This window comes from Limanda limanda, chromosome 4, assembly GCF_963576545.1.
Source record: "Limanda limanda chromosome 4, fLimLim1.1, whole genome shotgun sequence".
Taxonomy (NCBI): Eukaryota; Metazoa; Chordata; class Actinopteri; order Pleuronectiformes; family Pleuronectidae; genus Limanda; species Limanda limanda.
Genome location: NC_083639.1, coordinates 7,704,509 through 7,716,600, shown reverse-complemented (window position 1 = coordinate 7,716,600; position 12,092 = coordinate 7,704,509). Strand labels below are relative to the sequence as shown.

Here is a 12,092-nt window from a genome sequence, read left to right as displayed (position 1 = left end):
AAACCATTTAACATAAGAATTATTATTGAATTCCTTTGATTGATATTTACATGTAAGAGACAGAGCAATAGGTTAAGAGCATAAAAGACACCCATCAATTTAAAGCTAGGGTTGGTTATCCTGGAAAAGTGACCGAGCAAGGCTACTTTGAAAAACATGCAACTGATACCATCCGCCCACTCCCATCATGCCTGACGACTGCTGGAAGGCACATCTTCTGTGACTCGTTCCCTGATATCTGGCCATTGTCTCCATAGCTGAAGACTCATTCATATGCAGTGAGAGAATGGACAGGGTGCAAACATGCAGGCCACAGACATCTTCACCAGCCAATCATTTCATTACGTCCAAATGAAATGTTATGTTCTGGCTTTTTCTCTTTCTTTGTCAGACAATTTCGTTCATTGATGGCTGTCGAGACGATTTCAACAAGTATAACAAAAAAGTGTTTCAGAAACATTTAGCCAACCCTAACCTTCATGCTCTATTTCATTCATCTCATTTACCATCTTTCTACAACAGACTTACCCTGCGCACAGTTCCATTGCCAGTTTCAGTAAGGGGTAGTGAAAGGTGGCTGGTGTCCCTGGGTAAAGTCTGAGGTTGTGCTGGACTGGTCTGTCACGGAAACAGAAGAAAACACTGATTGTTACTGTGGAAATCTTTGACTAATTTTAGCTAAAATTACTCTGTAAATGCAGAAACATTAAATCAACATACATAATCACCCTATATTGTTAAACATGCACAATTAACTAAATGCCTTTCACAGAGGTTAGATTATTTTCACTGTTACTGTTGGTGCAATATGCTGTGAGGTATTTGTGTCCAACCTTCATTGCTTTAATTAGCTGGTCTCATAATCCCAGAATTAAAAACTGTCTGTGTCAGTAATTGAATCCACTTATTGTACAATATTCTGTACAAGGAATGTTCGGATATTATAGGGTAAGAAGATTGACTCAATGCTCATGTTTGCACAGTACAATACAGCCAGTCTGGTTAGTTTAGATGAAATTGCTCAATGTGGTTTTTTATACTTGAGTTTTTGTATAGATTACATAAATGATATGTGCTGCATGTTAGTTAATGAGCTCTAGTGGAGCTGGTAAGAGTATTACTTTAGCTTTGGACAGAGCAAGGCTAGGTTTCCCTCTGCTTCCAGTCTTTACGCTAAGCTAACTTTCTCTTTATTAGCTTCATAACTGACAAACACATAGAGGGACAGGGAACTTTTCCTTTTTTGCATCAAGTATCTAATTAAAACCAAACCTATTTAAAAAAGAAGAAACATCGGTGTAATAAGAATTACCTGCAATGACAGAAACCTAAGAAAAAGGTATTTGTCATGTAGTTTGACTTTTTAGTTTGGTCCGTGTCCAATCTGCTTACATGGAAAAGTCAGGATGTATGACCTATGCTGCAGTTAGCCACCAGGTGGTGATCAAGACTCTTTGGCTTCACTTTCGGGGAGCCGTCATGTCGTCCATCTTTAAAAACAGTCTATGATCCCTATCGTTGACCTCAGTTACAGAGTTACCTTTCAGCAACTTTCCTGGTGTTAAGCTCAATGTGACTCTTTGCCAAAGTGAGAATACAGAGAGTAACTCTCACTCATAAATGAGTCTCCTCACGTGCATTAGACTTGAGCTTCCAGCTGTGGAAACCTGTGCTGTGATCATCACCTCGTGTCGGAGTCAAATAAGTTAGGCAGGTGGATTTCCTTTAGGCTCCTTGCTTGAAAAGGTCCTTTTTAGTGCTGATACAGTCAAACTATGTGAGCATATAAATGAGTTTTCTGTTTCATTCGACACTCTGACCCTTTTTTTCAGTCTCCTCAGAGAAAAGCCGCTTTCATGCAGCAATTTTTATGTTAATTTCAGTGAAATTAAAATAGTGGATTCAGCAGGAGTGTGGTTGAGCGTTGTACCTTGTTATTGGTGCGTCCGCGAGCCCGACGAGGGGGTTTCCAGGACCTCTCCTTGGTGATGGTGTTGAAATAGTAAAGTCTACCGGTAGCTGGGTCCGAGTACTGCTCCCAGAGGTCCTTGATCTGAAGAGGCTGTTGACCCGGGGCAGGGCAGGGCGGCTCGGGCTGCGACGGCTGCTGGTCTGGCTGCACGCCTTCAGTGTAAAGAGGAGAGTCTTGCCAGGACAGCTGTGACAGGTACGACTCTGTTGGGACCTTGTAGGCAGAAATAGAGAAAGGAGAAATAAACTAAATCCTTGAAACAGGTCAGAAATACAAAGTTTCCTTTCTAAAGAGTTTTAATAATTTCTGAAAGTTTTTGGGAAAATGTTCAATAATTCAGCAGTGCATTTGTTGGGGACTATTTTCAGCTGCAGATTAATGCACATTTGGTCCACTGGTGAGTATTTATGGAAGCAGGGTGGTGTCTGTGGGATTGACTCAAAATAAACTACCTTGACCATGAAAACTCTGATATCATCATTTTATTCCCATCTTGGGTCTGGCATTTGAGTTTCCAAATATTTCTTGTAGTGAGATTTAGTTAAAGGATGTATAGAAGGTGACGGGGCGGCTGTGGACCTTATCAGATCCACCCTAGGTAAGACAGCCGTAGACTCAGCACAAAACCTGCCATACAGCCTTTATAACCTTGCATAAAATAAATCTTTTTACCCTCTCCCCTATGAATCAAATGCTACTCAGATAGGGGGACATATTTCCATTGCTTCTGGCAGTGTGTATTCATTTCCAGATTCTTGACATTTATTTCTCAGGTAATTTGCGAGACATTAAAAAAAGATTAAATAAAAAAATACCTTGGTGTAAAGCATCCTATATAGGAAATAACAAACTCCTGCATTGCACTAGACATTTTTTCAGAGGCTTCTTTTAAGTGCTCGAAATAGCCGAATAAGCTAATTCTGGGTGTTGTATTGATAGGAATTGTTGAATCATTGTTGTGGGAGAAGAATCTACTGAATATCACCAAAGCTGGAGAGAACGACCCATATTAGTATAGTAGGTGTGCATTGTGTACTTTGTGCATTAGTATGGAACCATTAATATGTCTATATCGAATGTAATTGGGTTGTGCAACATTATATTTCTTCTTAAGGATTTCTTTCCATCTACACTATGTAAACGAAGGGGTTAGGGTTAGCATGGTTAGCATGTTCGTTAGAGCACCATGGATAGCAGTGCTTTGAACAGGAGCACTCATGTCAGTGTGCAAAGAAGAGACAGTTACTCTCACAGAAACCACAAAGAGAAACAAATAGAATCCACCTCCTCTTACTGCAGAATAACCTGTCAGACTTTGGATTACGACAGAGCTTATAGAAATGCATGTGGTCGCTCAGATAGCGAGGACTAAACAACGGCCATAAGAAATTTACAAATCCAATGACATTAATTGAAAGGATGTGCATGGAAGATCATCTTTCCACGAATCATAGCTGAGACATAATTCACTAACTGATTGACTGACTGGCTGGTTGATCCCTGTTACGTAACACGCAGCACAAAGTCATTTCAGATAATGACAGAGGGGACGAGTGTGTATGTGTGTGTGTGTGTGTGTGGGCTGTTTTATTGATGCAGAGTATGTGTAATCTAATGTAAGTGATGTCAAACTGTATGTATTGCAGTTTACTCAAGGGGGCAGCACTGAGTCCTCAACTCGTCTGAACTCTCCTTTCCTAACTTCCTTCTGTTAATGTCAGGGCTCAAATCACTGGTAAATTTCAAACTAGCATTAACTCACATTCACTTGCTTGACAAGACCAACATGTTTTGCGAGGACAAATGTAAATATATAGAAAATAGAGCCCTGCACGACGGAAGGAAGACAGATTATTTTTATGTGAATGTCTTTATTTGTGCAAAATATATGCAGTATGTATATTAGTGTCAAACAAAACTTATTTCCACTAAAGATACTTTGCAATTTATATTCTGGCTGTAATGTGATTAACATTCTTAATAAAATAAAAGTATCTGCAGATTTGGAAATGTGTATTATTGAGATATTTGTCGAAACACCTCCTGCACACTCACACAGGTTATACATGTATACCTCTCCAAAATATCTGCTGCAACACAGGACTGTCAACATTCTCGAATTGTATTTAAAAGATTGATTAATGATTTGGTAAATATGGAATAAGCTCAGTAAACAACTAAGAAAGCAAACCATAACATGTGTGACACATAAATTACATGAAACAGTGTAATAGTTACTTCCTAAACTATGATCCATGGAACTTCTATACCAGAGAGAACACACTGCATGCACACTTGTCTAGTTAGGTCATCACAAGCATTATCAACTGTATCGGTTTGCAGTTTCCAGAACAATGAACACAATCATTTCGCTGTGTGTGTGTGTGTGTGTGTGTGTGTGTGTGTGTGTGTGTGTGTGTGTGTGTGTGTGTGTGTGTGTGTGTGTGTGTGTGTGTGTGTGTGTGTGTGTGTGTGTGTGTGTGTGTGTGTGTGTGTGTGTGTGTGTGTGTGTGTGTGTAAAATTTTAACATGGTTAAGAGAAGTGGCAACAGTGGCAACAGACTTTTCTTTGGTTTGTTCCCCAGATTACAGTCCTCGACTCCTGGAGGTTATTCAATATTATCTCTGCAAAGGATTTTTAATGCAAAAACTACTCAACCAATTGGAGGTGGATCCAGGAATTGTTTTGTGAGAGGCATTTTTCAACATTTCGTTGATTTCTCAGAGAATACTTCAGCTATCAGACATATTTAGGGGACTCGTATTCATAAGTGGTGCTGATCCAAATAAAAATCTGAATCCAGTGAATTTTAATGTGGTTTCATAAGGAGACTGTGAGGCCTTGGTGAATGATGTCCTCTACTGAGTGTCATTCTAGTTCTGGTTGCACTTTGGTCCTTTTTGCTATACTTTTTATTTTAGAACACAAGATGGAGAGTGTCCCTTGTATGTTATTATCGATTTCCTCTACATTTTTTTCAAACTTCCTTTTACAGAATTTTTTTTCCACCTCACATATCCAGCCATATATGCAAGGGTTAATATACTTTATTGTATTTTTATGTTGAAAAGCCAATAAATAAATCATTAAAAAAATGTATGGTGAGAGATGGAGCGAGTGTGTTTCCTGGATGACAAATGTGGAGTAGTGTCCTGAATGTGGCTGCAATAATCCTGCTCACTGGTGTTTAAGGCTTGAACAAAGACGATCGTCAGAAAGAGAGAGAGAGACGCAGACAGAGGCAGACAGGGAAGAGGAGAATGAGAGAGATGGAAAAAGACCACTGTCATCTCCACTGACATCACAGCTATACAGAGTCACCCGTGGCTGTGCAGCTCGGCAGAAACAAAGCCCCCATTCGGACGGACGGTTCGGCTACTCGGCGGGGGGAGCTTCCCTCAGCTGACGGACAGAGAACTCAGAGAGCTCCTGTCTTGTGTAATCCTCTCTGATGTAAGACAGTGAAGCACTGACGTCATGACAGTGGGAACTTGATTGCTGCTCTGCGAGGATTATTGAGGTCAACTACAGACGTAAATTGAATGCAACCTGCACTGACATGTCCAAGTCTGACGTCTGCTGGGATCTTAACACGAGGCACTATTTTTACATTTTGATCTGTTTGGTACAAAACAAACAACTATGGTTGTTTCTACCCGGAAAGCTTGTCTGATTATAGAAAGTTTAAAAATTAAACTATTCTCAAGAGTTGAAGTTCGAAAGCCTATAATTTAGCACATTTCTAATGTAATTCAATTTTAAAAAAATACATCACACATTAATCAGTTTTCTATGCATAGCATTTCATAAATCTGGAACCATGCCTACAACCTGCTCTGTGGCAGAGTTAGTAAAAAACACCAGCTGGTTTTTGACTGTTTTGAATTTACATGACCTGTACATCCATCAGATTAGAGATTTTGCCAATGAGACAAAGGAAAATTAATCTAACACCATAAATCCTTCAACCCACACCTGCAGATGTCGTTTCAACTTTTTATCATTTCATTCAGGAGAGTAACCTCTTGCCTATGACTTGAAAATATCCATTGTCCTCAGTGGTCATAGGTTTGACTAATTGATTTATTGTCTGACTTCCAATGTCAATTATTTTGTTCCAGCCAAGGATGCATTTCACAGGCCATAAGTGTTAACATGCTGTACTACTGGTTATTGTAATTTTTCCGAGAGGTAACTATAACACTTTAACAGCTAAAGCATAGTGGAGATTTGTTATGTCTTTAAGGAAATTTAAATAGACAAAAACAGGACGATTTGCTGGTTAGCAAATACCAGGATTTCCCTTAAAGTCACGTCCTGGCTCTGCAGCGTGAAACATTTGATTGAACGTGTGTGAGGTTTTGCAGGTCTCCTCTCTTCCTACCTGCAGATGGTTCTTCTTGCCCGACGCCCCCACCATGTCCCACTGGCTGCAGGACTTCTTCGGGGCCCTGTGGCTGACACGACTGCTGAAGCCTCCGCCCACCTCATCGTACGGGTTCTCCGTCAGGTTTTCAGGCAGGTTGCTGGAGCTCTGGCTCCGTGTGATCATGGGGACCACCCTGGGGTTCGGTGGCGCTGTCTGAGGCCTGGAGGCAGCAGGCGCCATGAGGTGGCCCGACAGGGAGGTGGAACAATTGGGGGTGAAGGAGAATCCGGAGAGGGGCAGGGTGGGGAAGTGCCGTCCACCTGTGCTACCGGTGTTTTTGTCCAGCCTCTGGAAGGCACTATTGGAGTTGAGGTTTTCCATGGAGCGGTAGATGGGTTTGTTCACTGGAGGAGAAGAATATAAAATTGTCAATTCTAACCTTGTTTTCCTTCTGTACTGAAGAGACACATAGATGATACAGAATAAAACAATCATCTGAATCGACAGCCCACACCAGATGTTTTCTCAGACTTTACCTTGATGCTGTCCAGGGTAGGGAGTTCCTGAAGGGCTGGGAGAGAGTGACACCCGTGGCAAAATCCTGAGGTTGGAGCTCAGCGAGGCAGACCCTACCAGGCGCTGTGGCGACGCCATGGGTGCAATAGGCACCTCCGTCACATATGTAGCAGGTACATACAGTGGCTTTGCTTTACTCGCTGCCCCAATCCTCCGTACCTGCCACAGAGTGCACAGATGGTCACAATCAGTGCGGAAAGGTTTTGCGCTACAAGTCCTACGAGTGCTACAGAGGTAATGATCAAACCCACAACTTCCCTTTGGAAACACAAAGTTAATATTTTGTCCACAGACAACTTGTGTGAGCTACTGTCACTTCCTCCAGTGTGTTTATTATAGGTACTTTGATGATATCAAGCATGTGTACCACGAGTGAATAAAATAATAAAAATGAAATAGTTAAAGGAAACAAACAACTCATATAATCAGGAAAGGCTTTTAAGGAGGGACTTTAAAGATGGCTCTGACTCAGGCTCAACAGAAACAAAAGATGACCTGTTCTCTGACCTGCCACCAATCAGTGTTGGTCTTCTTCAGGAGAACAAACCGTTCTCCTTCCCTTATGCAGACCTGCCGTCCATCGGCACCACGGTAGTTGTAGTCGTACTGGGCCTCGAGGACCACCGTGCCGCTCGGGACCCCACACACCGTCATCCCCCTGGTGGTCACCACAGGCGTGGCAGAAGGCTGCTGATGCCCCACAGAGCGCCGCCATGTCCCTGACAGCATGGCTCAGGTGTGCAGTCCCGTTCAGCAGGCTTTACCGGAGGCGTGTAGCTGTGTGACAGTGGAGATGCTGGTCGGGTTAGCGTGGGGCAGGTGAGACAGGAGCCAGGCCGGTGCCATGTTCTAAAACAAGCACACACAGAACCAGAGAGAGAGAGAGAGAGAGAGAGATTACTGGAGCTGACAGAGAACAATGAAACACGTCATGGTTCTGAGCAGGTTCAAAAGACAACGTCGACGATTTTAGTGCTAAAAATGGAAGTGTGGATTAATATGTCAAATCACTGACCTGTATGACAACAATAGACAATACTTCTCTCCATTTTCTAGCAAAATAGACTAAACATACGCTTGTTTTAATTCCTCAAGGTTTAGGGTTTATTAGTTGTTCTTTTTGTATAATTGAGAGTTGAATATCTCTATGTTTTTGATTGCTGGTCTTTTACTCTTCATATTTTACTATGTTCTGACAGAAATTTAAAAGGAATGATCTAATATTTTGTTACTCAGCGATACCAGACCAGGCATCGGGGGCATTTCTGCTGCTTGTTTGAACATATCTTTCATATAAATCAATTGTCAACATAGTAAGTTGTAATTTAATTATCTGCAAAGTGACTGATCAAATAAGCAATGAATCATTTCAGCACCAGAGAGAAGTCAGTGACTGCTACTGTAAATGTATAAAATAAACATTTCCACTTGCAATCAACACTTCTAACTGTATTATTCTTGACAGGTGGGGTTGAGGATGAAATGTCAATGCAGAACTTTCAAAAACCTCATAATACACTGCTTTTCTATTGTCCTTTCATCGTGGCAGAACTAGGAGACGCGTGAGTAAATAACTCATGCGTTCGGACCGGAGGCTGTAAGTGCAGCACAACCAAAATAGCATCCGTCTGCGTCTCTCCACCTGAGCCAGCATCCCCTGCCCTACCCAGCCAAGACCCACTTACATAAGAGAGCATCCCACTTTCTGCCACTCACCCACACACGCATGCTCTGGTAAATACAGAGAAGCTTTCACAGAATGGGGAACATCCCTATGAACCATGGAAACCATAGTCAGTTTCGGCCACACTCTTCGACAGAGCAGTGGCAGCAAACGAGAGAGATTTCAGAGAATTAACATGAAAACGCATGTGGTTACAGAGACAGAGAGAGATTAGATACTGGTCAGGGGAAAGAAGACAAGTGTGAACAACAGGAGCAAACCAAACCGTGCAAAAAGAGCACAGTCGATTAGAAAGTAAGAAAAACAGTCAGCATTAGCTACAGAGGAATAGACGAAACTGTGAGCTAATGGCAATGGAAGCTGGAAGGCGGGGTTAGCTGGCTGGACGTTGATAATCCCACTGCTATTAAAGCAAAGGAGTCAATCTGTGACCCCACCGCCACAGAGAATTACAATTAAACCCCTCTGCACCAGCAAATGGGCTGAAGGACTGGAAGACTGACACCATCAGGAGGACCACTGCAAGACACACAGGAGGATCTCCAGTGTTTGATAACGTTTACTCTTTAACATGAGCTTCTGGTCACACCAGACAAACAAGGACGTGAACCGAGCAAGATTGCATTTGATTTCTTATAAATTCAACTTTCATCATTTGAATGTGTGTTTTCAGTGTTTTCATTACAAAGATAGCATCATCTGGCTTTAAGGCCATTGGCATATATGCAAGTTGTTTCCCCTTTGACGCGCATGCAAACTGTGTTGCGAGCGGTTCCACTTGGAGAGTTTCTGAAAACCCCTGCATACATGCACAGCTAAAACATCTGTGCCCATCTGTAGAGCCTTTAAATAAATATCAAGAAGTTTTAAGGTTCATTTGATGGAAGTGATCAATCGCCAAAAAACGCTCAGTTCTTCAACATCACATATTTTAAAGTGTTTTTCCATTCTTGGCTTTAACATGTCTTGGATGTAACTCTACACCTTACGCTCATTTAGAATGTGTGTGTTTATAAAAATGCAAACTAGCTCCGCCTCTACCTCCACCCATCCCTCAGCTGCTGTCCTGCGCCTCTGACTTGCTAAAACAAAAACAAACCACGAGGTGGCAGCTAGCAACAAAAGTCAGCAACTCATCTCCAGCTACATCTTCTAGATCCAGAAGCTTTGCTTGATTAAACTTGGCTCCATCACCAGCTCTGATTTAGCTCCCTTAGCTAACTTGGCTTGCAAAATACCAACCAGGCTTTTCATCCAGTCCCATTGCAGCCCCCACCCTGCAATGTTGACAGGACTGGATTCTTAGGAATGTTTTGTCAAAAAAAAAAAAAATGGAGATGGGAATCCACACCTGAATTTCTTTTTATTCAACCATGTGCTCACTGTCTTCACCTGCAAATTGAATTACCAATTAAACTGCATATTAAGACCGATCACATGCATAGATATCCTCTCCTGGCTGGTGTGATAATGTTTACCTCTGTATGCAGGAATTAAACTGCTGCAGCATCTGTATCTGCAATATTGTGCTGCTCTTAAATATATTCATGCTTGTCTTTCCTAAAACACAGAATGAATGAATCTTATCTTATCTAACATAAATGACGCCTGGAATTTATTCAAAGACAAAATTTAAGTTCTAAAAATGAGCTGAGGTAGTATTGTAATCTAACTGATGTTCAGAAACACTCCTCTAAGAGCTGCAGTTGTTCTCAGGGAGGACAAAGGCAGAAGTCAGAGGCAGAAGGGGAGCAGGTAAACAGGAAACCACTCATATCGAGGTTCTACCACAGACAGTTTAGGTCATATCCTCTGGATCTTACCATTTGCCTAAATACTGTGAGACAGCTTTGGTAGTTTAGTTTTAGTCTGTAACAGATAACTGCCAGTTATGATGATGATGATGACAATAATGATGATGAACTACTTGAGTTTTAGTTTCAACTACTGAACATCTTTACTCAATGGCTTTACTGAGAGTTACAACAGACCCTGAGTTTACACACAGCAAGGTTTTCTTCACACACAGGAAGAGCTCTTCTGATGCTGCTGCACCTGTTTCTTTTCCTGTCTCTCTTTGCTGCTCAAGAAAAAAACTATATGGAAATATAGCATTGAATGCAGACTAAAACAAGAATGATACTCATTAGAGCTCAATGTCTCCTCCAAGGCCGAACAGTCAACCCTGTGAGACCTCTGTTAAATTCATTAGATCCAGATCCAGAGACTCATAAATATCAGTCGGATTTTTGTCTTTATGATCCATACATGATTCTCTGAGAAATGAATGAAACTCTTGCAAAATGTGCTATATTGCAATGTTAAAAAGTGTGTGTGTGTGTGTGGGGGGGGGGGGGGGATCTGGATCATCCCTCTGAGGAAGATCAGCACCAAAATGACAAATCTGTCCTGCAGTTTTTTTGTCATTACTGCTTACGAACAAATAAACAAACAAACCCACCAATAAACAATGACATGGGTGAATCAATAACGTCTGTAACAGTAATAGGTATCATCAGTTCACGTATCAGCACAGGCCTAAAATTCCTACACAGACACAGGAAGCTGCATCATGTTGTGTGCAAATTAGGCTTTAAAAGCTGGGTTAAAGTCCCTGGATGTTTTATTCCGTATTGGACACTTTAATGACGTTCCTAAGGGGCAGCATCTCAGACTACTAACTAAGAACAGACAGAAACCAAACGATGGAACAAATTTAGTGAATCTCTAAAAAACAAACACATTATGATTTGGTAGAGAGAGGCCAGGCCGTGTTTGTATTTGCAGGTCAGATGGCAGCGGAGAGGAAAGTAGCGTCACACACCCAAACACACAGAGAGGGCCATATGGTGTCAGCCACAGCCACAGGCATCCTGCCACGGCTGTTGAGCGATAGATTTGTGCCAGGAGCTGAGGGCACGGGGGCTTATGATGCTGCATCAACAACACAATTGGAAAGACAGAGGCACAGACGGAACTAGAATGACACTCAGCTGAGTGAATACCTCCACCAAGGCCCAACAGTCCCCTTAAATTAAATCCAGCCACACCAAACTACATACTCTAATTGATACCAGTTCACTTAATATGCCTGATTTCCTTCACCCTCGGATTCCGGATCTGCACCAAAATGTAAAGGTTTCTCTCCTGACCCTTACTACATCCTTCCACCACGTTTTGTCAAATTCCCGGCCATAGTTTTTGTGTAATCCTGCTAAGAAACAAACAAACGCAGATGAAAACATAACCTCAATGGTGGAGGTATAGTAAACAGTTGAGGAAGAATGAAAAGATGGAAAATGAGAGCAAACTTTCAGAAGACAAAACACTAGAAGGGAGTGCTACATGTGAAATGCCTGTCTGCCTTTGCTTGACTGATTTCACTTAAACTCAGACTGTGTGTGTACGTGTGTGTGTGTGTGTGTGTGTGTGCGTGTGAGTCAGACCGAGCTGAAGGAATGGAGAGGATGCGATTTGTGCATGCATGCAA

The 12,092-nt window shown here is 41.9% G+C and overlaps 1 protein-coding gene across 1 annotated transcript in view; it reads right to left on the bottom strand.

The window, feature by feature from the left end:
- Nucleotides 1–12,092, bottom strand: part of arhgap9 (Rho GTPase activating protein 9) — a 46,049-nt gene that overhangs the window by 18,825 nt on the left and 15,132 nt on the right. Inside the window, exons 2-6 of the mRNA XM_061070077.1 lie at nucleotides 7,426–7,767; nucleotides 6,879–7,077; nucleotides 6,358–6,746; nucleotides 1,931–2,185; nucleotides 529–618 (exon numbers count right to left, since the gene is read on the bottom strand). Coding sequence (XP_060926060.1) covers nucleotides 529–618; nucleotides 1,931–2,185; nucleotides 6,358–6,746; nucleotides 6,879–7,077; nucleotides 7,426–7,647 — 1,155 coding nt within the window. The 5' untranslated portion in view covers nucleotides 7,648–7,767. The remainder of the gene's footprint in view (nucleotides 1–528; nucleotides 619–1,930; nucleotides 2,186–6,357; nucleotides 6,747–6,878; nucleotides 7,078–7,425; nucleotides 7,768–12,092) is intronic.